Below are 27526 nucleotides of genomic sequence, written 5' to 3'. Positions count from 1 at the left end.
TTGGGTGCATTTAGGGCTTTTCAAGCCATTTTCGGATTTAAGGAGTGTTATATGGACTCTAGCTTCAGATATGGGTTTTAAAAGGGGTCTCATGGCATAAAGGTGCCAACTTTAGGGCCATGAGAGCCCCATGCACCTTGTAGGACACTTTAAATGGATTTTTGAGCTAAAAACCCCATGCATGTGCATCAAGTTTGGAACTTTTCATATAAAATGGACACTAGGAGGCAAGATCTATGGTTTTGGTGTGTTAGACCTCATTTAAATCGATTGTATGGAATTGGTCAAGGTTGGACTCGGCGAGTTGCTCTTGGCACTCGACGAGTCGATGACCATTGTGCACCAAACCCTTTCTGTGAATGGGTAAGTGTAAGGAGGGAAATCCCTTGTGGGTTTAGACACGAAAAGGGGCCTGGAAGTCATGAGACTCGACGAGTGGTATGAGCGGACTCGGCGAGTCCATAGCAATCTCCCAATCTTTGAAGATGGACTCAACGAGTTGTTCATACAACTCGGCGAGTCATAGACTGGAAAAGTTCTTAAGTTGAAAATGAACTTGACGAGTTCAAGGAGGAACTCGGCGAGTCGGATGAAGATGGACCCGATGTTATGATTAAAGGAGAACCCGTCGAGTTTTGCTAGACTCGACGAGTTGGTAGGCCAACTCGACGAGTCAGGTCAACTGAATGTTGACTTTGACTGAATTTGGACTGAACCTGTTTAGGGTTGTATGTGATGTGTGTTGACTTGAAGGTTGTCGTGTAGGGATCGAGGAGTCGTAGGGAGTTGACTTGTGCGTCGAGGCTAGTTTAGACATTGCACGACATTGAGGTGAGTTACCTTCCAGTATTGGTGGGTCTACAGCCACAATGTCGGCCCACCAGTAGGAGTTGTATGTTAGATGATTGTTTTTGTGATATCATCTAGATTTGCTACTACCTGATATGTTATATGTTGGCATGATATGTTATATGTGATAGTGATAGAGTTCGGTCGTTAGGACCGAAGGGTAGGTCAGGCACCCCAGATATGTCTGACAGTTTGTGATTATATGTTATATGCTGACATGATATGTTAAATGTGATAGCGGTAGTAGGAGGGGAATAGTCCCCAAGTCCGGTTGTTAGGACCGACGGGTAGGTCAGCACCCCATAATGGCTTGACACGGGTAGTACGACACCCCAGAATGGCTGCACGGGTAGGTCGGCACCCCAGAATGGCCGTACCGTGTAGGTCGGGCGCCCCATAATTGCCTGGCAATATGTATGTTATGTGATTGTATGGTATGTGGTACGATGGGGGAACTCACTAAGCTTTGTGCTTACAGTTTTCAGTTTTGGTTTCAGGTACCTCTTCATCAAAGGGGAAGGAGCTGGCGCGGTAGCGGCGCATCATACATGCACGTTGTTTTCCGCACTATGAGATTATTCTGGGATTTGTACTTTGACATTATAGGTGATTTTATGTTTTGGTTTGCAGACACAAAATATGTTTTAAGAAATGAAATGATCGAATGTTGTTTATTTACAAATGTTTTACAAAGTGTTTAATTAAAAATGAAATTTTTGGACTTCAAAATTGGGTCGTTACATAATAGGTAAGAAGTCCATCGCTATCAGGGTTTATCCAACAGACACTAAGTTCATAGCTGCCGATATTATATATTAGTCATACCTGCCAATATTATCCTTTAGACACAACTGTCAGGATTATGAGGTTATCTATTAGGCATAACTGCCAGTATTATCCTTTTGGCGCAACTGTTAGGATTATGATGTTATCTATTAGGCACAACTGTCAATATTATCCTTTAGGCGTAGCTGCCAGGATTTTTAGAGTACATTTGGTGAACACGTAGTTCAAAAACACATACAGGTTGTGGCGCAACTGCTAATGTTCATTTACATCATCTTTAATCTCTCATCATTCAGCTACCCATCTTTACCCAATATTCTTATAGGTATAAAAATACGTATACAATTTAAATCAAGTAAAACATGTATAAATCGTTCATTCAACATAGATATCAGGAACACATGTAATAAGCACATATAACATGTATTAATATTAAATACTTCATATCTATGTGTAAGATGAAAGTAACTATGCACTCACTTGTTAAAGTGATGACTTGAAATTTAGGCAACGCTTTGCTTCTAACAATCGTCTTTTCCTTCGACGAAACCTAGCATTATTATCACTAAGTTTTTAGTTTAATATTTATTGCGACTAATTATTAGTCTAGATTCATCATTAAATCAAAGTCTACTTCAAGATCTATCATGTAAGGAACAACCAGGTAGGATCATATTGAAGGTAAGGTCCGTTTGGTATACGAAGTATACTGTTTGGAAAACTTTAAACACCTCACTAAATCACAACCTATACATCATCCTCGTAAGTAGATCAATCTGTGTAACTACTTGGAATCATTGATAAATCTTGTTTTAGGTTCATAACAACGACAATGAACTTAAACATAAGTTATACTTAAATTAGGGTAAACATAACTCACTTACAAGGGGTTTTAGCGAAGAACCGGGCTTTGCGATGACAGAACTTCTGAGCGGAAAGCTCTTCTTCTTGAAGCCTTATGGCACTCCGGGACTCGCTTCTAACACTTAGGAAGTGCTAGGGAAAGGGGAAGAGGGTTTGAGATTATTTGGGAGGGAAGTTCAGAAAAAATGTGAAGAGAAATGAGGAAAAACGCCTCTATTTATAGGCTGAGGATTGCGCGTACGCGGGGCATACTTGAGATATACGCTGGGAGAACCAGTATGCGGAGCGTACCAAGCCTTACGCTGGGCATACGCTGACATGTGTCGAAATCGTATGCGAAGCCGTGGGGAGGAAGGTGGGGATGAGATTGTGCCACGTGTCAGCTTCACATCTTAACCCATAATTTAATTATCTTCTAAATTTCGTAACTTTTGCATACGAGCTCCGTTTTTAATGTTGTTTATATCCACATGTAGGTAGCGACGCGATCTACAACTTTCTTCGTCGGCTAATTTTGACTTTATTTTAAAGTTATATTTTAATAGACTTAAACAGTTAAAGTCCGTTAAAAATTCATAAATTTGTCATCCGATGTCTGTTTTCGTCTGTCTTTATATCGTTGAGCTTATATTAATGAGATATTCAATTCTCATTTAGATTGTGTCGGCTAAAAATCGATCGATCTAAAATTTGATTTTCGGGATGTATATTGTTATGCTAAATCTTAGAAAAATCATAACTTCCTCATATGAAGTCAGATTTGGACGTTTTCTATATATACGCTCTCGATTTAACAGATGCTACGATTTTGTTTAGGTCGCCAAGGCTAAAAAGTATTTCGTTAAAAATTCACTTTTCACGATACGCGGAGCCGTGCCGGTTTTGTCTCAAAACTTTGATGGGTCATAACTTATTCGTTATAAGTCGGATTTCAGCGTTCTTTATATGTACCAAGTCCGTGTGACATATACTATACTTTGGTTAAGATTATTTATTCTAAATATTCTTCTATCAAAAAGTAAATTTTAACGCTTATTGTCTCTAAATTGACTAGCCCGAATCTGCGGGCGTTACATGGAAACCCTAAATCCTCATTAAAATTCGGATTTCCATGGCTTGCTTCCTAAGCAACCCATGACGACCAACCTTAAGAGGCAAACCCTAATCTCGTTTATATATAAACGAATATTCTCTTTGAGAAGTAACACACGAAAATCATTAGCTCTCTTCTTTTTCATACGAACATAGAATCCTTATTGCAATTTGGATGACAATTTCTGTGCCTAGATTTGTAAGTATCATCTTGAATTATCGTAAGCTGAATTTATTGCAACCCATGTATATGATAGAAATATCAGTTTGGAAAATATTCACACGATCCAAGGGGTATCCAGATCTCTAACATGAACCCTTTTCCTCCTACATTTACAACTAAAACGAAATATTCACTAAAACTTATACTATTTTAGTACAAATATAATAGAAAAATATAATGACAAAAATATTGATATTGATGTTGTGGTTAATAGTTTTTATTCTCTAATTTTATAGAAAAACTAATGAAATTTACGAAATTATAATCAACATTTCAAAAATCACACTTAAAATGTATAGAATCGTAATCAAATTGACAGACTTTTATTGTTAACATAAACAAATTACTAAAGTTATTGGTCAAACAACAGGAAATCTTAGATGGCTCTTAGTCTACTATTTCAAAAAAATTATAAAAAATCTTGTTTTTTATACTTACATGTTATAGAGTTGGATATGAGCCGATTTCATGGTCCATTAAAAAAAGTGTAGACTATATAACTAAATTTGTTGATGGCCGAAATTATTTGATGAAAACCCTAATTATTTCAGCTAAAATTGATTAAGTCATTAATTTTTTTTTTCCGGCTTTGTTTCGGCTAAAATTAATTAAGTCATTAATTTTTTTTTTTTGGCTTTATTTGTAATTTCCAAATATTTAACTATTAAATTGCCGAGGGATACCCAAATCTAATCGAATTGTATTGATATGATCACCGGACATACCAGCCCATACGCATCACCGGGCGTCGCGTCACACCTCTTCTGCCCTACAAACCTTCAAGCCATTCAGGTTCACAACATCTGCTCCGGCGACGGTAAAACGTCGCCAATCAGCTCCACCGGAGACCGAGCCAATAACTATCTGTCTTGATACCTTGCTTTCTGTAAGGCTAAAAATCCATGGCTTATTTTCTTTGATTTTCATAGTTAAACACACATTTAAGCTCACTTTGAAACCCTAATGATTGACTGATGTTTATAGAAACCTCTATATTGACCATTATTATGCATATTGATAATGATAATTTTCATTTCATCATCGTGTTAGGTAGAGCTCAAGTTTAAAACATACGTGATTTGATTAAGTAGCATTTCTGTATCAAATTTGAGTTACTTTGCGTAAGAGTTTACTTTTTACTTCATTGTTCACTTTGTTTATACCAGTGATGTTCATAATTCAATTGGAGGTACTAGAGCCTTGTGGATTTTCGGATATTAATCCAATTTTCATACAATTTCCCTCTTTCTCTAGTGGCTTTGGATTTTGGAACTCCGATTGCACTATATTTTTCATTCAACTTACAGAATATTTGCAATCTTGCAACAAATCTGGATAAACAATTAAATTCATTTGCTAGCAAGTTATTATAATGCTGAACTCTTTGTTTTATATAGGTAAGTAAGAAGGAACAAATGGCTTACTCCTCATCTACTCAATTGGTAAATATATCTTCCTCTGTTCTTTTAGTAGCAATTGTCATTGAGATAGTAATGCTATAATGGAAGCTAACTTTTAGCTTCCTAAAAGTGACATTTTTAACCTAATTATCTATTTTTTCTACCCAATTAAGCTGTTTACAGTTTTACACAATCTGTCATCTTATGTTTACACTGATATTGTTTTTTCAATTGTTGTTTGTTCATAAGGTATTGCACTGGTTTCCATCTAAAGACTTAGTGGGAAAATGTTCTGAAAACTGTAAGTAACCTTTTGAAATATTTGATCTGAAACAAATGAAAGTAAGATGCTGTTATAAACAAATCAATGAAAGTACATTGCTATTTCTTGCTTTTACTTTTTTTTTTTAATGCTTGGTGTTTTTTTTTATGCAGATGGCATTCAACAAAGCCTTATGTTTGATAAAAGAAAAAGAGCCCATTTGTCTCACCGGATTTTATATCAGGATGAAATCTTTTCTTGCAAAACAAGTCATCATCATAAATTGCATAATTTCTGTAAAGTAATGAGATCTGTGATAGTTAGATCAGAAATTGCTGGAAATGGATCCACTTCAGCTGCATATCATTTGCCAGGTATATTCCTATTTTCCTTTCTGGGTTACAAGAAATTGCAATGTACTTTCGTTTATTTGTTTATTATATCATCATAACTGTAATTTCTTCCTATTTTGTGTTTTTTCCAGATTAAATCTCAATTTTATTTTCTTCCTTGAAAAAGACATTGCATTTTATCATTTTTTTCGATTTTGCCCTTTTTGTCTTTTTTTTTTTCTTGAAAAACTTGTAAACGCGAGGGTTTTTTTCGGAAAAAAAAATAAAAAAGTGTTATGAACTTACTGACTTGATAAATAGAACACAGTAATGACAACAGAATCAACTTTCTATCACACAATGTTCAAGAAACAACAGGGACAATTAAGAACAATTGGAAACAAATGAAGAACAGGATAGATATAGCGATTTGAGATGCTATGGTCTCCTAAAAGAAGATGAATCTTCTAAAAATATTCTGCCTGCCTAAAATGCAATGCTCTGCCCCCCCCCACTTCTTATAACCGCACTGCCCACTTTGGCTGTTAATTCCCAATATACCCCTGCTCTTCCTCCACCTCAGCAGGATCACTGTGATTGGTAGTGGTCCCCTGCCCTTTGAGCATCTTTTTCTGTTTTCTCCTTTTGTACGTGAATTGTATTGGTGGGTGCACCGCATTACTCTGCCCCCAAAGAAGGACCTTGTCCTCAAGGTCAAAATCGGGAAATGTGCCATTAACAGTTTGGAAATCCTCCCAGGTGGCGCCAAAATAAGCTCATAAAGACCTTGTCCCGGTCCAAGACAATGGAAGATGGGAACCCGTGCAGGCGAACGATTTCTTTAATGAATATTGATGCTATGGAGGTGGCGGTAAAGGGATGCTTGATTGCTATAAAGTGAGCGTATTTGGTGAGGCGATCCACCACCACCAAAATAGCATTGTAACCGTGCGAATTAGGAAGGCCTTCTATAAAATCCATGGACAACTTGTCCCAAACTTGGGTTGGAATGGGCAACGGTTGTAGGAGACCTGCTGGGTGGGTTGTTAAAGCCTTTTGCGTTTGGCACACGGCACATGTCTGGATATGCTTTTGGACACTCTTTTTCATTCCAGCTGCTAGCCTGTGATACGTCCGAAGTTCTCCTGCATGTCCGCCTACTACGGAGTCATGGAATTCATTTAACAACTTAGGAATCAACTCAGATTTTTGGGGTATGACCAACCTACCCTTATACAACAGCCTTCCCTTGTCCACGGTATAACCCATGTGATGTTTCCTGTTATGTCTTTTTTAACTTGTTGAATGAACGAATCTTCCGCTATTTCTTGATTTAATTCATCAACAGGGAAAGTCCAACTAGAGATAAGATTGTACATTTTCATCTTTGATTTTGTACATTCTCGTGATAGAGCATCGGCAACTCGATTGGCAACTCCTGGTTTGTACTGAATCTCAAAGTCAAACCCCAAAAGTTTATACATCCACTTTTGGTATTCTGGGCCTACCTCCCGTTGTTCCATCAAGTACTCGAGACTGCGTTGGTCCGTTCGGATTTTTGACAGCCAAGACAATGGCCATCAGCTCCTTTTCATAAATTGATTTCAATCGATTTTTAACCCCAAGAACTTGGTTGTAAAAGGCAATTGGATGTCAATCTTGTAACAAAACTGCCCCTAAACCTTTTTCAGACGCATCTGTTTCAATGATGAAGAGTTTGGAGAAATCCAGCATGGCTAGGATTGGTGCTTGGAGGTGGGCTGACTTGAGGTTGTTAAAAGCCTCTGTGGCTGGTGGTGACCAATCGAAGCAATCCTTGTGTAACTGATCCGTCATTGGCGCCGCCATGCTAGCATAACCGGTGATAAACTTCCGGTAATATCCGGTGAGGCCCAAAAAAATCCCTGAGTTCCCGTAGAGTTTTTGGGACTGGCCAATCTTTTATCGCCTTGATCTTCTCCGGGTCTACAGCCACTCCATGCATTGAGATGATGTGGCCCAGATATGCTATTTCTTTTCTGCCCCATTCACATTTATCTGGATTCACATAAAACTCGTGTTGTTGTAATGTTTTCAATACCGTCCACAAATGGGAAAGGTGTTGACCTTCATCACGACTATAAATTAAGATGTCGTCAAAGAAGACCAACACAAATTTCCGAAGATAGGGTCGGAAAATTTCATTCATGACTGACTGGAAGGTGGCGGGGGCGTTGGTAAGGTGGAAGGGCATGACCCTAAACTCATAGTGTCCTTCGTGTGTTCTGAAGGCTGTTTTTGGGGTATCTTCTGCTTTCATGCGGATTTGATGATAACCTGACTTCAGGTCTAGCTTGGAAAAAACTTGTGATCCATGTAATTCGTCTAGCAACTCGTCTATCACCGGTATTGGGAACTTGTCCTTAACCGTGACCTTGTTAAGGGCTCGGTAATCCACGCAAAACCTCCAAGAGCTATCCTTCTTCTTCACCAACAACACCGGACTGGCAAACGGACTACGGGATGTCTGGATGATACCGGAAACGAGCATATCCTGAAGCAGTTTTTTGATTTCAGCTTTTTATGCATGTGAATATCTATAAGGACGAACAGAGATAGGTTCTGTTCCTTCCTTAAGGTTGATAGCATGTTGATAATTTCTTAACGGGGGAAGTCCCCCCAACCAAGAAAAAACCTGGGCAAATTCTTGTAGTACTGGCATCAAGAAAATGGGGCAATCCTTTGCCTGTTTAGCTAGTGATTGTCCTTCCAATTGGTTGAACCGAACCAAATAGCCTCCTCCCACTGACCCAATAGCTCTAATCATGGTTTTTAAGGACACCTTGGCTCTCTCAAGGGAGGGATCTCCCTTTAGAATCACTCCTTGCCCACCCACTTGGAATTTCATAACTTGGGTCTTCCAATTTGTTGTCACTGCCCCTAACTTTTCCAGCCACTGAATACCAAGAATAACATCCGAATTTCCCAATGGAAGAGGTAAGAAATCCTCCTGAATGGCCAGCCCCTGAATGTGTAGTATCACTCCTTTGCAATTTCCCTGTCCCGTTACCGATTCCCCAGTGCCCAGTGACACCCCGAACCCCGGAGTTGGGCTAACAGGTATGTGGAGTTGCTCTACAGTTGCCAGGGAAAGGAAGTTATGGGTGGCACCAAGGTCAATGAACACCACCACCTCTCTATCATTAATCATTCCTTTGAGTTTGAGAGTTTTTGGATTGGTGTATATTCCGGATAGCACTGGTGATTCCGGAGTGATTAGAACAGGTTCATCATCAGTTTCGTCTGGTCTATCCCCTTCCTCCAAATCCTCTTCCTGAATTAATAGCACACTGAGTTCTTTCTTTTTGCATCTATGCCCCACTCCCCATTTTTCATCTCATCGAAAGCAGAGCCCTTTGGCTCGTTTTTGCTGCAACTCCCTGTCAGTTAACCTCCTCATCTCTCCACCCAACTTGCTGGTAGTCTTTGGCTCAGTGGTTGCGAGGTGGGAAGATGTTGGTGAAGAGCGAGAAGAAAAAAAAGTTGTCTTGATCGGAGTGTTTAAGGGCGTGCCGGTTAGGGTTCCCGGAGAATTGTTCCGATGATTAGTGGTGGGAGCGGATTTCCGATTTTGCTGGGATTGGAGCTTATGCTCAACCTTAATGGCCAAGGCCATGGCGTGGTCCACTGTGATTGGGCTCAAGAGCTGGACTTCCGACCTAATGTCCTCCTGTAGCCCATTGATGAATTGGCCCAGAGTAATATCATCGGGTATGTTGTTTAGCGGGGCAAGTAACTCGATAAAGGATCGCTGATATTCTAAAACCGACCCGGTTTGTATTAGGGCTAACCATTGTTGGTGCAACGTACCTGCATTTGTTGGACGGAATTGACGTAAGAGAAGGGACTTCATCTCTTGCCATCTGGTCACCGGACGTCGTTTGTGCTCCCATTGGAACCACAATAGAGCGTCGCCCTCAAGGGCTACCACCGCCGCTTCCAGCTTATCGGCTTCAGAAAGTTTGTAAAAGTTGAAGTAACGTTCTGCTCGTAAAATCCACCCATCCGGGTTTTCGCCGTCAAACAATGGCATATCCAATTTCCGAAATCGCCAATTCGTCACCCCACCATACTCGCCTCCCGAAGTTCGGCCGCCTCCGTCCCCATGTCCACCGAATCCTCCCATGCTGCCCTGTCGTGAACCCCCGCTATCATCCTTCGGTGTCTCCAACACGGAGAAAACGGGCTCATCCACAATCAAATCTTCTCCCGTTTTCTTTCCTTTGATGATCGCACTCAAAATCTCTTCAAACTTCTGGTCCATCTTAATCTGCATCGACGCCAGGGAGTCCGCCTGATGTTGGATCTGATGCCCTTGTGTCTCCATTCGATCATTCAGGTGCCACAACTCTTTTTCCAATGATTCCACCCGTTTGAGTGGAGCTCCTCCCGTCTCTTTTCCTCCAGCCATGACCCCAGGGAAGGGCTCTGATACCAATTTGTTACGAACTTACTGACTTGATAAATAGAACACAGTAATGACTACAGAATCAACTTTCTATTACGCAATGTTCAAGAAACAACAGGGACAATTAAGAACAATTGGAAACAAATGAAGAATAGGATAGATATAGCGATTCGAGATGCTATGGTCTCCCAAAAGAAGATGAATCTTCTAAAATATTCTGCCTGCCTAAAATGCAATGCTCTGCCCCCCCACTTCTTATAACCGCACTGCCCACTTTGGCTGTTAATTCCCAATATACCCCTGCTCTTCCTCCACCTCAGCAGGATCATTGTGATTGGTAGTGATCCCCTGCCCTTTGAGCATCTTTTTCTGTTTTCTCCTTTTGTAAGTGAATTGTAGTGGTGGGTGCACCACAAAAAGTTGAGGGTTTTTTAGGAAATAGTTAGAAGGATGAGGGTTTTTTTTGTAAAAAAAGGGTTAGTGTCAAAAAAGACCTTATATTTTTGAGTTTTTTCTGGATTAAACCTCAATTTTTTTATTTTTTTTTCTTGAGAAAGACCTTGTATTTTTTTTATTTTTTCCTATCTAAAACCCTTTCAGTCATTTTTTTCCAAAAAAATTATAAAATCTGAGGGTTTTTTCGAGAAAAACTAAAAAAGTTGAGGGTTTATCTGGAAGCATTTGGAAAGTTGAGGGTTTTATCGGAAAAAATACGAAGTCTTTTTCAAGAAAAAAATAAAGCAAAGGTTTAATCCGGAAAAAACACAAAATATAAGGTCTTTTATGACATTAACCCTTATCTAAATAAATACAAAGCAATTTTCACTGCTATGATAAGAAAAAAAAATAATTCAAAATAGAATACAATAACTTTAGTAAAATTTCCAAACTACATTGCTTCAATAAGAATAAAAAAAACCGAAAATACAATGATACAAAAGCACATTGCTATTTCTTTCATTTAATAATTTATTTTTTTGAAAATTCCTTTGTATGCAGAGTTCCAATTGATCTCAAAAGTTAGAGGGGTTTGCTTTTATAGCGTGACATCAATTATTGCTTTATTTTTATTTGTGTTAATGGTGATATCACATCCATTTGTGGTGTTAAGAGATGGATACCAAAGAAACTTTCATCATTTAATTGCCAAAATTTGGGCATGTATGAGTGTTTATCCATTTTTTAAAGTAAAGATTCAGGGATTAGAAAATCTACCCCCCAAGAATTCTCCAGCTGTATATGTCTCAAATCACCAGAGTTTTTTGGACATTTATGCCCTTCTGACTTTAGGCAGAAACCTCAAGTTCATTAGCAAGACTGCAATCTTCCTTTTTCCTGTTGTTGGGTGGGCCATGTTTTTAATGGGTCTTATTCCCCTTAAGCGTATGGACAGCAGGAGCCAATTGGTATTATTATTATTATTATTTGACAAAATTACGCGATTGGTCCCTGTGGTTTACCGGATTTAACACATTGAGGACAACTATGGTGGTCTGTGGAAACCTCTATGCACTTGGTTTACATTTTGTTACCAAAGTGATCTGAAATTGCTCTTTTACCCCTAATTTGATTTTTTTTATTAATGCAGAAAAGTTCCAATATTTTGGGAAATTTTTTGATAGTCTTTTTTCTGAACTGAAAAGTCCAGATTATTTAATATTTTGCCAAAATTAACGAAAAAGTCATTATTTTTATTTTAACAAGAAATGATAGACTATTGTGTAAAATTAAATTATTGGGAGTATCTTGTTCAAAAATAAATTAGGACTTTATCAAAAGATTTCCTGAAATAATGAGACTTTTCTGTATAAAACCCTTTTATTATTATTATTATTATTATTATTATTATTATTTTTGGTTTTAAATTAATGTTTTATTTATTAGAAAATAAGCCCATCCGCCATCTACCACCACGAGGGGGGTTGGGTTTATTTATTTGTTTTTCAATTAAATTAAAAAAAGATTTAAATTAAATTAAAAGGGTACAACAGTCATTTTACATGGGTAAAGGACCAATAATGCAAGAAAATGAAACAACAGGGACTAAGCGTGTAGACGTTTCCATAGTTGTCTTCAGCATGGTAGATCTGGCAAACTACAGGACCAATCATGTAATTTTGTCTTATTATTATTACTTTTGAATTATGTTTAATTGATTTTTTTTTTGTGAGCATAGCAAACTTTAAAAAGATGCATGGAGCTTGTTAAAAATGGTGGATCCGTTTTCTTTTTTCCCGAGGGTACTCGGAGTAAGGATGGACGTTTGGGCACATTCAAGGTGTATAATTATAGCATCTTTTTTGTTTATGTGTAGAAAAATAAATAAACAGAAATGATTTTTATATTTTTTTGCATTTAATTTTAATTCTTAAAACTGATGAAATTTTTTAAACCTTTTTTTGTTTATGTGTAGAAAGGTGCATTCAGTATTGCAGCAAAAACGGGAGTACCGGTGGTTCCAATCACTCTTGTTGGAACTGGGAAAATAATGCCAGCTGGCATGGAGACAATATTAAACCCCGGATCAGTGAAAATTATCATCCATCCATCTGTACAAGGAGATAACCCCGATACACTATGCAGTGAGGTCAAAAACGTAATTACAAACGAGCTTATTAACCAAGCTTAAATTTTCTCATCTTCTTCTACTGTCGAACTAAAAATTGTACTCTATTATTTTCTTTATTTCAAAATTGAGAAAAATATATTTGAGCAAACGTTCTTTAGGTTCCATTCCTTTTTTTTTTCTGGTAAAATATATCTGTGCAAACGTCGTTTTGTAAGAATTTATAGGCGATTGTACAAGTGCTAAAAGTAGGAGTAGAATGTGTTAGACTGACATACATTAAAATTGTTTCTAGTTTATCAAGGATAAGATAATGAAAAGGGTTGATCACAATTTTCCTTTTATCTTTGTGGTCTATTGGTTTTTATGGATATAGTTTACTAGTTTGGTTTATAACTTTTGGATTCCGAAAATATAGTGTCATTCTTTGAAATCTTTTAGATGTCAACATTTAGCGTATTTGATAGATATATTATCGAAGGAATCAGGTCTCACCCTAATATTTTGGAAACCTTGAGCGAAAATCAAAATGAGGCCACATAACAAATTTATTGTAAAATATTATTAAGTAAATTTGCTATTGTTAAATTCAACACATAAAATTTGTAACAAAAATCTCGTAAATTCACTGTCATCATATCATATCTTTGTTGGAACTTTGCTCTATAAAATTACAATATGGGACTTATCCCACATTGGTGGAAGAGGAAACCTTTTCCCACGTTATAAAGCTTGTCCCACTCATTTATTCAAATGGACCAAGTAATGGGTTAAGCAAAGTGGGTTTGGGTTGTGGTGTTGGACTAATCTAATTGGGCTAGTAGTAGGCTTGGATTATTAAATATTAATGGTCAAAGATAGGGCCTTGGGCCAATGTGGATCATAGTGAATTTCGACAGATTCAAGATTTGTTCTTGAATTGGATGATAAAGCAGGCCTCAATCATCATCAAACAAGTATGTTTTTTGTAAATTTGATTCTTGTATATTGAATATATCTGAATTTAGTTTGTTTTATTTCATTACTTTGTTGATTGTGTACTTATGTATTAACATTCTAAGACAAAAATCAAAGAGTGAAGAATTGATCAAAATTCCATCATCAAAACACATGTGGAAAAGCCTGAGAAATTCAAAGGCTCAGATTTCCGGAGATGGCAACAGAAGATGTTGTTTTATCTAACAACTCTTCATGTTTCCAATGTTCTCACTGATGACTCCCCCTCTCCTCCTGTTGGTATAACCACTGCAGAAGGAACAACACCACCCAGTGAAGCCCAATTGACAGAACATCAAAGGGTAGTGGAAACTTGGAACATAAATGAATATAATTGCAGAAATTATATTCTGAATGCCCTGGATGATTCTCTCTATGATATCTACTCTACCATGACTACTGCAAGAGAGATATGGGAATCACTGGAAAAGAAATACAAAACAGAAGTGGCATGTTCCAAGAAATTTGTGATTGGAAAATTCATGAATTTCAAGATGGTGGATACCAAATCTATCCTCAAACAAGTGGAGGAAATTCAAGTCATTGCACATGATCTTGAAGTTGAAGGTATGGGTATAAACTCTAACTTTCTTGTTGGTTCAATCATTGAAAAACTTTCTCCTTCTTGGAAGAATTTCAAACTATATCTTAAACACTTAACTGATGACATGAGTTTTGAGCAACTTGTGTTGAGAATTCGTGTGGAAGAAGATAACAAATTGAACGAGAAGGCAGATGCAAATTCCTTGGAACCAAGTGCAAACTTTGTTGGAGAAACAAGTACTTCAAGGACAAAGCACAACAACAAGAAAGGGAAGCAAGGCTCCAAAAACTCTTCCAAAGATGGCAAAAATCATGGCCCTAACAAGAAGAATTTCAAGAAGAATTCTGGTCCATGTTATGTTTGTGGCAAAATGGGACACAAGGCCAAAGATTGCAGATTCAGGAGGGGTCAAGGAGGAAACAATGGAGGAAATAATGGAGGGAACAATGGAAACAATGGTGGCAATTCTGGTGGAGGAAATTCTGGTCTAGCCAACATGGTTGAATCACCAAATCAGTTTGTTGCTGTGATTCAAACCAACGTGGTTAGCAATTGTGTGGATTGGTGGATTGATACTGGAGCCACAAGGCACATTTGCAACTCCCGAACCATGTTTTCTACATACCAGAAAGTCTCAGATTCTGAACCAATGTTTATGGGAAATGACTCTACTGCAAAAGTTGAAGGAAAGGGAAAAGTGAAGCTACAACTGACTTCTGAAAAAGAACTCATTTTAAGTGATGTTTTGCATGTTCCTGAAATTACTAAGAATTTGATTTCTGGTCCTATTCTTAGTAACAAAGGTTTCAAACTTGTATTTGAGTCTGATAAGTTTGTTCTCACCAAGGGTGGGGTGTATGTTGGAAAGGGATACCTTAGTGAGGGTCTCTTCAAAGTCAGTGTCTTACCTTTGTACTATGGTGTTGAAACACCAAACAATGATGTAACCAATGATAATGTTAATGCAATAATGGGCACTACTAGCCCCTCTTCTATGTATATGCATGATCCTTCAATTTTGTGGCATTCTCGTTTGGGACATGTCAATTTTCGTTCTATTCAAAGAATGGCAAAACTTGGCATGTTACCAAAATGTTCATTAGATAAAATTTTAAAATGTGAGGTTTGTGTAGAATCAAAATTTTCACAACATCCTCATAAATCAGTTGAAAAATCTAATGAAATACTTGGCTTAATCCACTATGATTTATGTGATTTTAGAGCAACACCTATAAGAGGAGGAAAGAATTATTATATATCCTTTATTGATGATCGTAACAAGTATTGTTATATTTATTTGTTAAATACCAAAGATGAAGCCTTGAATTATTTTAAGAATTACAAGGCTGAAGTTGAAAATCAACTTGACAAAAAGATCAAAATTCTAAGGTCTGATCGAGGAGGAGAATATGAATCCAAAGACTTTGCTGAATTTTGTTCTTTAAATGGTATTATACATCAAACAACTGCTCCATATACTCCCCAACAAAATGGAGTGGTAGAAAAAAAAGAATAGAACATTGAAAACCATGATTAATTCAATGTTAATTACTTCTGGAGCACCATATAATCTGTGGGGATAAACATGTCTTGCAGCAAATTCAATACTTAATAGAATTCCTCATAAAAAGAGTGATAAATCACCCTATCATCTATGGAAAGGGAGGTTACCCTCTTATAAAAAGGATGAAAGTGTGGGGTTGCCTTGCTAAGGTACAAGTACCTCTTCCTAAGAGGACTAAACGTGGACCAAAAACCATAGATTGCATCTATCTTGGCCCTGCCATGAATAGTGCAGCCTATAGGTTTCTTGTGTTTAAATTACATGTTGATGATATCCATAACCAAACAATCATGGAATTAGCAGAGGCTGAATTCTTTGAAAATATTTTTCCTTTTAAGGATAAAGAGAAAGAGGTTACCTGCTCTAGGAAAAGACCTCTGGATGATGGACTAAATGATACCATTTCAGACAAAAGTTTACAATCAAATGAAGAGAGTTCTTCTAAGGTTCAAAAAGAGAACTTAGAACCCAGAAGAAGCAAACGGGGCAAAATAGCCAAAGATTTTGGACCTGATTACATGACCTATGTATTGAATAAGGAACCACAAACCTACAAGGATGCTATGGATTCGTCTGAAGCTCCCTTTTGGAAAGAGGCAATCAAAAGTGAGATTGATTCCATTGTGCATAATAACACTTGGAAATTGGTAGATTTGCCACCTGGGCAAAAACCAATTGGGCACAAATGGATATTCAAGAAGAAGTTTAGACCTGATGGTACCATTGAGAAGTACAAAGCTCGTTTAGTGGCTAAAGAGTATCGTCAAAAAGAGGGTCAAGACTTTTTTGACACTTATTCACCTGTTACAAGAATTACATCAATTCGCACATTAGTAGCAATTGCAGCCATTCACAATTTAGAAATACACCAAATGGATGTGAAAACTGCCTTCTTGTATGGTGAACTAGATGAAGAGATATATATGAACCAACCTGAAGGGTTTGTGGTTAAGGGTCAAGAAAACAAAGTTTGTAAGTTAGTTAGATCACTTTATGGACTAAAACAGGCTCCAAAGCAATGACATGAGAAGTTTGACAACACATTACTCTCTAATGGATTTAGAATTAATGAATGTGATAAATGTGTTTATGTCAAACAATACAAGAATGCTTGTGTCATCATATGCTTGTATGTGGATGATATGCTTATAATGGGTACTAATTTGGATGTGATCAATCAAACCAAGAAAATGCTACACTCCTCCTTTTCCATGAAGGACTTGGGAGTAGTAGATGTGATCCTTGGTGTAAGAGTTCAAAGAAGATCCGATGGTTATACTCTAACTCAGTCCCATTATATTGAAAGTGTACTTAAGAAGTTTGGACACTATGATGACAAGCCGGTAGTCACCCCTTTTGATCCTTCAAGTCATCTTAAGAAGAATAAAGGTGATAGTGTAGCTCAGTTAGAATATACTCAAGTTCTTGGTAGCTTAATGTATATTATGAATTGTACTAGACCGGACTTGGCTTACAGTGTAAGTAGATTGAGTCGTTACTCCCACAATCCTAGAAAAGATCATTGGTATGCACCAGTGAGAGTGCTTAGATATTTAAAGCATACAATGAATTATGGACTGCATTACACAAAATATCCTCCTGTTCTTGAAGGGTATTGTGATGCAAATTGGATTTCCAATACTTCAGAGGCAAAATCCACAAGTGGATATGTGTTCACTCTTGGTGGAGCTGCTATCTCTTGGAAATCATCTAAGCAAACTGTGAATACTCGTTCTACAATGGAAGTAGAGTTCGTTGCTTTAGACAAAGCTGCTGAAGAAGCTGAATGGCTTAAAAGCTTCCTAGAGGGTATTCCTCTGTGGCCTTAACCTGTTACTGCCATTGCCATACATTGTGATAGTATGGCTGCTCTTACTAGAGCACAAAGTCATATATATAATGGCAAGTCGAGACACATTAGGCGCAGACATATTACAATAAGAGACTTGCTGAAGAATGGAATTATTTCCATTAGTTACATAAAGTCAAAGGAAAATATAGCTGATCCCTTGACAAAAGGCCTTAGTAGAGAGCAAGTTCTCTTCACATCGAGGGGAATGGGCTTAAAGCCAACACAATGAGTCACCACCAGGCGGAAACCTAACCTAGCAACATTGGAGATCCCATGGTCTAGGTTCAATAGGACAACTAGTTGGGGAAGACTCAAAGAACCACCAACACCAAGGTATGCTCACTCCTATGATATCTATTTTGTGTTTTTTCGTTGATGATATAGGGATGAATTCTTTATTCTTAATAATGCTGATAGCTTCTATAGTGGAATAGTACGGATTGTTCCAGATTAGCATTACCTGTGTGAGATGGATGTGAGGTCGCATATTTGGGAGCTGATATGGCTAAGCTCTCTAAAAGTCTCATGAAGAAAGGATTGTTCACGACCGAAAAGAACACAATGGTAAGAAATGAACCATGCTTAGATATGATATGTGTGATACTTCTTGTTTTTGATTCTACTATAAAAAGTAGTTAGTTTAAGACTCTAGTTCACTACCCACAAAGTAGATCCAAGTAGTACTCACTATGAAAGGTTCAAGTTTTCCAACACCTATTCAGATGCATGTCATATCTTACTTCCCTTATTTGAATATCAAAGTTCACTTATTTTCTATTCAAATGTGGGGTATTCATGGAGTTTGAATAGAAAATGTGGGGTATTGTTGGAACTTTGCTCTATAAAATTACAATATGGGACTTATCCCACATTGGTGGAAGAGGAAACCTTTTCCCACCTTATAAAGCTTGTCCCACTCATTTATTCAAATGGACCAAGTAATGGGTTAAGCAAAGTGGGTTTGGGTTGTGGTGTTGGACTAGTCAAATTGGGCTAGTAGTAGGCTTGGATTATTAAATATTAATGGTCAAAGATAGGGCCTTGGGCCTCTTGGGCTCTTCTTGACTAAATAATATTTTTTAATATATAATTCGAAATTAATTAGTCCTTAATTAATCTTTTTATTAAATCAGTGAAAAACAAATTCTGTTAAATAAAGGATTAACTGCAGACAGTTTTTGGCAGTTAATTTCGGTTGGTGGTTTACAACCACCATTAGAAGCCTATAAATGAAAGGACCTGGACAGAATTTGGAGGCTAATAAACATACAATCTTTCTCTCAAAAAATCGTCTATCTTTCCAAAGGGATCATGGTGAATTTCGACAGATTCAAGATCTGTTCTTGAATTGGATTGTTGTATCCTCAAGACAGACCCATCCCAGAGAAATTTCTGTCTTAGGACACTGCTAAAGCAGACCTCAATCTCTACAATTTCGTGGTTATATTTCTGTGTAATCATCAAACAAGTATGTTTTCTGTAAATTTGATTCTTGTATATTGAATATATCTGAATTTAGTTTGTTTTATTTCATTACTTTGTTGATTGTGTACTTCTGTATTAACAATCTTCACTTATTAATACTTTTCTAAAAAAAGAGATAAAAAGCCAGCACATTAATATTTTCTAAATACCGACTTTCTAGCATTTTAGAAACAAATGTATCTATTAAACTTTTGATAATCAATATTTTCAAAAAAAAAAAAAAAACTCCATCCTCAATAAAGAATCTGATCTCTATTCAGGCATGGTTGAGAGCAAACAAGATTTTAAAAGCTTTAGATTTCAAAAGTGTAATAGGAACAATCAACAATATTTTTGCAATAATTTCAATTTGTTGAATAAATCATCAACATCGATGTGTGAGATATAGCTATTTTGCAACCTATTTTCAATATATTTTGCAACTTGCCTTTAACTCAATAATATTCACCTTTAACTCACTAATATTCAGTGACTTCAAATTTTCTGTTGTGAATAAGAAACCAAAAGTGTGTGATATTATTTGTATGATTCAAACATTCGCTCAAATTAACCCATAGCTTAATGAAATATGTACACAAAATATTATGTACATAAAATATTGAATCCTGAAACATATTTGTATTTTTCTTTAGATATAGATAATTTCATTAAATTATTGTTAGATTTTAGAATTTATGATTAATTTTGATTTTTTTTTTCATAATTCAATTGACTTCAAGATTGCAACCAAATTCTACAATGTGTATATAAGAAACTGACGACCAATTTTATTTAATGATAACTCATAAAAAATATTTATGAATACAGAATATACCAACTTCATAACTATATATCTGTCCTAAATTTGGAGGCCTCTTAAAATCGGAGGCCCCATACAACCGCACATCCCCAATGCAACCACTGAAACGAATCAAAAAAGAAACTTTTGTAAACCGTTAGTTCTTGAGTTTTAAAAAAGAGGAGAAAAAAGAAAATAATGAAAAGAAAAATAAGATTTTCTTTTGTGTTCCGAAGTTGAAGAAAATTGAAAGAAAAATAAAATTTTTGTTCTTACTTTCCAAGTCATTTTTATTTTTCGGAAACGCAAATTACTTACTTTTTTTTTTTTTTTTTTTTTTTTTTCAATTCCATCAATTTCCTTTTTTAATTGAACTCTGGATTAGAATATTAATTAAACACTAATGATTCATGGGCCTTGAAATTGGGATTAAGCCCAACTTGATTTTATTAACCGGTTCATTACATATCTATGCATCTTTTATCCACAGCCGCGACGACAGAAAAACGAACACTTGGTTGTGAATTTTGGTTCAACTTTTAAATCCGGAGGAGAATAATGAAAGCCGGCGGTGGATTGGTGTTTGGAGCTCCACGCGCCGCTGCTCTGCCTACGCTATTTCTCAGTCGCCGCCGCAGTGCCACATTTCGATGCTACTCTTCTTCTTCTGGTATGGTGATTCCTGCTCTTACTCTAAGCTCAAACCATCTATGAATCATTTTCCTGATAATGTGCACATCGGAGCTATAGTTATCGTTTCTATCAGCGTTTCCGAAGCTTTTACGATCGATAACGGAGTTTGTTAGTTTAATTTATCATACTTGTCATTGTTGGCGATTTGTGGGTTGGAAGTTTGGAATTTGCATTTTGTTTCGCCATACTCGTTACTGTTTGCGAATGGAGATTTTCCAATACAAATTTCCTCAATAGAAGTAGTGATATTTGATATGATAGTTAACAAGAGGAATGATTCTTCCATTCATGTGGTTTATGTAGTTATTTGATATATATTGATCAGACTCAGATTCTGATCATTAATTGTCTTTTTCATCCAAGTATATAATTGATTCGTATCTAGTTATCAAATCTATGGTTCATAATGTTTTCTTGTGAATAAAATGGCAAATTGGGAAGACTTCTTTGATCATAATTTTTATCCCAATTCAAATGTGCAGACCATGTTTCGTTTATAAAGGACATTGCTGTAGCTCAACCTCCTGAACACCTGCATCACCTTCTAAAGATGCTTCAGGTGAGAGGTAAAAGTAAAACCTTTGGAATCATGAATCATCATATCTGAATTCAATCACTTATCAGAAACCTTAAAATCCTGCCATTTTCATTGCTTTATGACAGGTGAATCTATAATCTCCCCTGCTATGAAACATGGGATGATTCCCCTAGCAATCCCTCTATCAAAAAACAGCCTAGGTTTGTATTTTGTATTTGTATCAAATCTAAACACTTAAAAAAGTGAAATCTCATAAAACTAATATATATATATATATATATATATATATATATATATATATATATATATATATATATATATATATATATATATATATATATATTTTTTTTTTTTTCTTTTTTTCAATTTCTAGGTTCTGTAACAGCATTATTGAGATGGCCAACTGCTCCACCTGGGTAAGGAATTTTACAATTTTACCCCTCGTTGTGGGGATTGTTTTCTTCATGTAATTGAGCTTCTTACATACAGAATGGAGATGCCAGTGGTGGAGGTCCGTAGTTATGGAGTCTGGCTTTTGGCCAAGAATGTGAGTTTTCCCAAAATGCCCTTTTATTATAAGTTGGTAAGACATAGTCAAGTTCTTAATTTAAAGATAGATTATTTGACATGATTAATTTCAGGTAGACCAATATATTCACAGACTATTAGTTGAAGAGGATGCTAATGGAGGCATCAATGAACTGTTTCATGCTTCAGGTGAAGTTGGTGAAAAACTCTACACAAAGGGCGATTTTGGTAAATCACGCAATCCAAATTTGGATGTGTACCTTCTTCAGAAGGTACTCTTACTATGAGACAATAGTTTTTGGTATGATGGAATCAGGAAAGGAATGGAATGGCTCATTCCATTCCATCCAATTAAAACAGATCCTTAATCTATCGACAGGTTGGCCTTTTTCCAGACATCCTGGAACGTAAAGTGATGGATCATTTCAAGAAAGGAGATCATGTAAGATACCCTTTTTGCCCTTGTCTGTAACTATATATCCAAATTGACTATTTTGCCATTGGTAAAAGGTTTCAGCAATGGTGACTGGAGAATTCTACACCAAAAAGGAGCATTTTCCTGGATTTGGACGCCCTTTTGTTTTTAATGCTGAGATTTTGCTCAAGTATGAGAAAATTTTATAATAATTTTTGATTTTGTTTTATATGAAAAATTTCCCTACAAATTTCTTGTGTTATTTTTGGAATATTTAGGGTTGGACGTAAAATAGAAGCCAAAGATGCTGCAAGAGGTGCATTAAAGTCGCCATGGTGGACTTTAGGTTGTCCCTATCAGGTTTGGTTGAAAGAATTTTTTTTGTTTTTTGTAAATATAACAATATATATAATTGAAATTTTTGTTATTTTGTTAATTTAATATATAGGAAGTTGCTGACATGGCGGAATGGGATGATGAACAAATTGAATTTATAAAAGAAAAGGTGTCAGAGGAAGGGAAACAAGAAGATTTAATGAAAGGCAAAGATGCTGCCCAGGTAACAAAACCCTGTTATAAAAAAATGAAATGTCTAAAATACCCTTTTGAGTAAATTGAATTTTGAGAAAATTGTAAGTGTAGATTTCGTTAGATGAAGCTGCTTTTCTTCTGGATTTGGCATCGATTGAGGGCACGTGGGACCAACAAATGGAACGGATTGCTGAATGTTATAAGGAAGGTGGCCTCCCAGAAATTGCAACATTTATCAAATATAGAAATTAATAATCAAATTCGACTTTCTATATTTAGAATGTAGAGTCATGTTGTAAACCTTGTTGAACTTTTTTTTTTGAGGAATATACATAATGATAGTCATGGTTGAGAGATCTTTATATTTATTTGGAGTAATGATGCACATTTTATTTCTCAATATAAGAATATCATTAGATACATTGCTTGTTTGTTTCCACCTTTATCAAAGTAACAATTATGTATTTTAAAATGTAGAAACCATTAATTTATGTAAAAGCTTTAGATCTTCATTCAAAAGCAAATCCCATTTCTTTAGGTTACAGTTATATATACACACATCACATTACAACAAAAATCCATCTCTCTTCTTTCTATATCTTTTAGGGATTCCAACCAAAAGCCAAATCACATTATTCCCAAATCCCAACCCACCACACAACTAAAGTATATCCTCCTAATTACATTCGATTTGACATAATCTACTGTTATTATAATTTTTTTTTACATACGTGTCGTATAATAATATTCAAACCATATGCCAAAAATGTCAACTAGGAGGACAAAAAAGTCATTTCACTTGTTACTTTTCTTCCTTCTCCAAAGCAATTTCCTCAACACTCCACTTTTCTTCTTCTTACTTGGAACAATTGACAAAAAATTCACCAAAGCATCTTCATCTTCTTGATGTTTTATTCCATTAATCCCATTTACACCTACAAATGATGATTTTGTTTTTGTGGTTTCGATAGCTTTTGCCGCATCCTCCGCCATCATTTTATCGAGAAGAGAAATCCGGTGGTGGTTCGTGGCGGCGGTTACGGGGGGCGGCGGTGATGGTGGTGGTGGCGGAGCTTCATAAATCGGGTTGCATATAATTTTATCGGGAACGGATGCATTTGTTGGTGAAGCTAATGCTTTTAATTGTTTCCCGAGGTTTAAAATTGTTTCTTGGCATTCGGCTAATTTTTCTGAAGCCGCTATTATTTCACGCTCCTGCACGCAATTTTTTAGTGTTATAAACTTATAATTGTTGCCGACACGAAATTTGAGGTTTCCTCAAAAGAAATGATGATCTGATCTGTGATCTGATCACAAGATCAGATCATCATTTCTTCTGGAGATTTGATAAATAGGACTCACGAAATCACCTTGAGTCCTAATTTGTTATAAAATGAATGATAACTTACACTTTGAAGTCTCTTTTCATCTTCGTTCAACTCAATTGTTTGTATATCCCGTTCTATCACACTGAAATTAGTCGTTTTTAAACGTTGTTATGTAAAATTGGAAAACAAAAGTAAATTATATTTGATATATTATTTTCTAGTAAAAAAAATTACCTTTCAGGCATGAAATGTTGATCAAGATTTTCGGATTCAAGTTCTTGATTACAGCTAGTGTTATTACTTTCTTGCCCTTCAACAGACATAGATTTTTCAAAAATCTCATTATACTCACCAATCGCCTCAATCAACTGTTCATCAAGATCTTCTTTCACCTTCATATCCAATTCCTTTGACACCTTCAAAGATTCCAATTCCAATTCCAAATTTTCAATCACTTTTTCCGATTCCTTAACCTTCATAACCAACAACTCACTCTTCCCAACTTCCAATTCCAATTTCTGTTCCAAATTATCCAAATCATCTTTCAATTTCTTAACCTCTTCAAACTCACCACGATTCTCATCCCCCCAATCAAATCTTTTATCCATTTCATGCCTCATACTTGACACATCTTGAAGCGAAAAACAATGGTTCACAATCCATTCCAAAGTCAAAGTCAACTCTTTGACAAATTTCTCAAAGTCAACGTTCCTGTTCAACAAACCATTACAAGTTTTTACAAACGATTCAACAACAACACTAAGCTCACATGTCTTCCATTGAAGAACACGAACTGTGTATCCTTCTGTTGTTGATGTTTCTGAAGCTTTATCACATAATCTCATCCCTTCAATCATCTCAATAAGTTTTTCAATTGACTTTTTATCGAATTGGGTTTCTTGATTTTCAACTGAAACTATTGCTAGCTTTTCCATTTCAATGAAATCATCCATTAATCCGATATCTGAAGCTCCTACTGTTTTGCAAGATGGGGCCCACGATTCAGCCATGCTTCCCTTTTCATCAATGTCAGAAGAGGCTGATAAATTTGTTTTTTGGGTGATGAATTCTTTAAGAAGTTTGTTTTCTTCTTCTAAAGAACATAATTGTTCGGTTAAAAAGTTGATTTGTTTAATTGAAGTGATTGAATCATGGTCAAAGTTTGACTTTTTGCCAAGCAATTCTACTTCGGTCTTCATTTTTGCAAGAGAAGCGGGACCCGGGAGACGTTTTCTAACAAGAACACGGAGTCTTTGTGCTTCGGTTTCCAGCTGTGCAATCTTTTTCACATTTGCTAAGTGTTGTTTGTGTGCCACGTCAGCAGTTCTTCGATTGAAATCTCTCTCTTCGTTTCTGATTTCAAGTTCTTTCTCCATGACTCTGACTTCATAGCTTAAAGAAGTGTTGTCTCTCTGAGTCGACTCGAGTCGACTCATGAGTGAACTCAGATCAGAATCCAGTTGATTCTTTGATGAATGTAGTTCGTCTATGAGTTTTTCTTTTGATAAAAGAGCTTTAGTCAAATGGGTATTTTCGGAAATTAGTTTCGAAAGTTTTTTATTCGATTCTGATAACTTTTCCTCTAGAATGATTCTTGATTTTTCGTACTCTCGTGATGTTTTCATCACAGCATCATGAATCCTTTTTTCTTGTTCTTCACGAACGAATCGAAGCTGATGCATACACTCTTTTAAAGCTGCATCAACACCATATAATCTTTCCTCACTTTCTGCTGTTTGTTGTGTAGCTTTTTCTAGCTCTTGTTTTAACGCTAAAACTTCTGCTTCTGCTTTCTCCCATCCTGTATAAAAGTCAAACTTTGGTCAATATAAACAAGAACACCATAAAAAACCATAAATTCATCTTAAAAACATATTATAAAAGACCTTGAATGGCTTCACGTGCGATGTTTGTTTGTTTCTTTGCAATGTCATCTTTGGTTTTAATCTCAGCAAGTGCATTTGAAAGCTTTTCATTTAAAGTATTCAAGTTTCTTTCAAGTTCATCTTCATAAGCTAAAATTCCCTGTAACTAAAAACAAGAGAGATGTTAGAAACATGTATGGATTTATTTAGTCAAAGATCTGTAACAAAAAAGTCAAACCCTTGTACCTCATCTTCATTCCCTCTGTTGACCTTATCAGGTGTAAACATGGTCTTCTCAATCGACTTTTTCTTCCATAGCCATGACTTGTGTTCCATTGCTTGAAAATACCTTTTTAATGTTTGGTAACTTAAGTCACATAGGACCTGTGACAATAACAGAAAAAAGGTGAACTTATTAGAGATTAATGAATTGCACATTATTATTTAATCTTGATTAATCGTTAAACTTAGACTAATTGTTGATAATATGAGGAAAACAATGATGAATAGATGATTCATCTCGTTTACAAATTCCAATTAGGTTTAGGGATTGAAAGAGGAAAAAGGATCGTTTCATGGTAATTGTTCCGACTTACTGTGTTAAAGTCTCATATAAGACAAATTACAATTAATATGATTCACCGACAAAGTATTTTTCATTTCTTCCAAATAGTAAAAATCGCGATTCAGGTAAAAAGGGGAAAAATTAGTCTACAGGATTTAGTCAATACGAGTTGCTAACATATCAAATTTCAACGAAATCAGTCAAAAATAATGTCCAAAAAGGAAAAATAACACTATACTACAAAGAATAACAGAAACAAAACACATATATTAAATCAAACTAACAATGTAAAATCATAATAAAGATGGAGGCAGAAGGGATCAAACAAAGGCATTAATGATCACAGCTACTATGACAAAGCTTTTTCGCTGTGACATTCATGAATCATGAATCATCAATTTTTTCAGTAAAAAAATGAAACTAAAACTCAAATCTGAACTTCAGAAAAAGTATGAAGAAACGAATCAAAAGAGGAGCATGCACATCAGTGGATCTCATTCAAACAAACTAAAAATGATAGTTGCGATCTTACCGACGGACAACAGCAGGACACCGACGGTCAACAGAACACCGACGGGAGCATTAACTGAAGAAAATAAAAGGTGAGCAGACGAGAATAATGGAGAAGAAGAAGCCACAACTGAAGCTAGTTTCTAGAGAGAGAGAGAGAGAGTAAATGTAGCGTTGCAAGCTGTACTGTACGATATATAACACTCTCACACACACAGAGGTATATATATATACTTATATATGTATCTATAGAGAAAGTATTTATATATTATTATTTTATTTATAGTGAGAGAGATTGCGAATCGAGTGCATCTGACAAGTACGTGACGAAGTCGGGTCGGGTCGGGTCGTCCACTTCTGATGCAGATCGGCTTTACGCGTATGCTGCTTAGTGCTTACCTCATTTATGGTTAGAATCTACTAGCAAACTAACCAAACTAACCAAGCGTATTAATAAAAATATACTTTTTTAAATATACAAAATGCAAAAAAGTTATCAAAATCGAGATCTTA

At 36.1% G+C, this 27526-nt stretch overlaps 3 protein-coding genes across 5 annotated transcripts; 2 read left to right on the top strand and 1 right to left on the bottom strand.

Moving 5' to 3' along the window:
- The first annotated feature begins 4502 nt into the window (after positions 1 to 4502).
- On the top strand, positions 4503 to 13165 carry LOC145097576 (1-acyl-sn-glycerol-3-phosphate acyltransferase BAT2, chloroplastic-like). Of its 2 annotated transcripts, XM_079035160.1 has the most exons (8): positions 4503 to 4700; positions 4865 to 4935; positions 5212 to 5256; positions 5464 to 5515; positions 5650 to 5850; positions 11255 to 11661; positions 12432 to 12533; positions 12669 to 13165. In XM_079035160.1, exons 3-8 carry the CDS (start codon positions 5230 to 5232, stop codon positions 12882 to 12884), a joined length of 1005 nt encoding a protein of 334 aa, XP_078891286.1. In that variant the 5' UTR covers positions 4503 to 4700; positions 4865 to 4935; positions 5212 to 5229; the 3' UTR covers positions 12885 to 13165. The 2 variants fall into 2 exon arrangements, with proteins under 2 accessions (XP_078891286.1, XP_078891285.1); XM_079035159.1 differs by lacking the exon at positions 4865 to 4935.
- Positions 13166 to 20522: 7357 nt separating this feature from the next.
- LOC145097575 (protein IN CHLOROPLAST ATPASE BIOGENESIS, chloroplastic-like) lies at positions 20523 to 23165 on the top strand. The gene is made up of 11 exons (XM_079035158.1): positions 20523 to 20710; positions 21216 to 21299; positions 21397 to 21471; positions 21645 to 21687; positions 21761 to 21818; positions 21913 to 22071; positions 22179 to 22241; positions 22310 to 22404; positions 22493 to 22574; positions 22663 to 22773; positions 22857 to 23165. Exons 1-11 carry the CDS (start codon positions 20599 to 20601, stop codon positions 22995 to 22997), a joined length of 1023 nt encoding a protein of 340 aa, XP_078891284.1. The 5' UTR covers positions 20523 to 20598; the 3' UTR covers positions 22998 to 23165.
- A 67-nt stretch (positions 23166 to 23232) lies between these two features.
- On the bottom strand, positions 23233 to 27219 carry LOC145097574 (filament-like plant protein 7). 2 transcript variants are annotated; one of them, XM_079035156.1, is made up of 6 exons: positions 27036 to 27219; positions 26185 to 26322; positions 25960 to 26104; positions 24308 to 25874; positions 24155 to 24215; positions 23233 to 23960 (listed from the first exon to the last, which is right to left on the bottom strand). In XM_079035156.1, exons 2-6 carry the CDS (start codon positions 26272 to 26274, stop codon positions 23541 to 23543), a joined length of 2283 nt encoding a protein of 760 aa, XP_078891282.1. In that variant the 5' UTR covers positions 26275 to 26322; positions 27036 to 27219; the 3' UTR covers positions 23233 to 23540. The 2 variants fall into 2 exon arrangements, with proteins under 2 accessions (XP_078891282.1, XP_078891283.1); XM_079035157.1 differs by having other exon boundaries at positions 25960 to 26098.
- Between the last annotated feature and the right edge of the window lie 307 nt (positions 27220 to 27526).

Source organism: Lactuca serriola, chromosome 4, assembly GCF_051521515.1.
Source record: "Lactuca serriola cultivar US96UC23 chromosome 4, Lser_US96UC23_V15, whole genome shotgun sequence".
Lineage (NCBI taxonomy): Eukaryota > Viridiplantae > Streptophyta > Magnoliopsida > Asterales > Asteraceae > Lactuca > Lactuca serriola.
This window is presented reverse-complemented; position numbering and strand designations above follow the sequence as displayed.

Bases quoted from the DNA above. Each gene is read 5' to 3' on its own strand.
- LOC145097575 (XM_079035158.1), top strand. From the start codon at position 20,599: ATGAAAGCCGGCGGTGGATTGGTGTTTGGAGCTCCACGCGCCGCTGCT. The intron at 21,688-21,760 runs GTAAGGAATTTT...TCTTACATACAG, and splicing joins TGGCCAACTGCTCCACCTGG to AATGGAGATGCCAGTGGTGG. The intron at 22,242-22,309 runs GTAAGATACCCT...CATTGGTAAAAG, and splicing joins ATTTCAAGAAAGGAGATCAT to GTTTCAGCAATGGTGACTGG.
- LOC145097574 (XM_079035156.1), bottom strand. From the start codon at position 26,274: ATGGAACACAAGTCATGGCTATGGAAGAAAAAGTCGATTGAGAAGACC. The intron at 25,875-25,959 runs GTCTTTTATAAT...ACTTTTATACAG, and splicing joins CGCACGTGAAGCCATTCAAG to GATGGGAGAAAGCAGAAGCA. The intron at 23,961-24,154 runs GTAAGTTATCAT...AATTGCGTGCAG, and splicing joins ATGAAAAGAGACTTCAAAGT to GAGCGTGAAATAATAGCGGC.
- LOC145097576 (XM_079035159.1), top strand. From the start codon at position 5,230: ATGGCTTACTCCTCATCTACTCAATTG. The intron at 5,516-5,649 runs GTAAGTAACCTT...TTTTTTATGCAG, and splicing joins GGGAAAATGTTCTGAAAACT to ATGGCATTCAACAAAGCCTT. The intron at 5,851-11,254 runs GTATATTCCTAT...CTTTGTATGCAG, and splicing joins AGCTGCATATCATTTGCCAG to AGTTCCAATTGATCTCAAAA.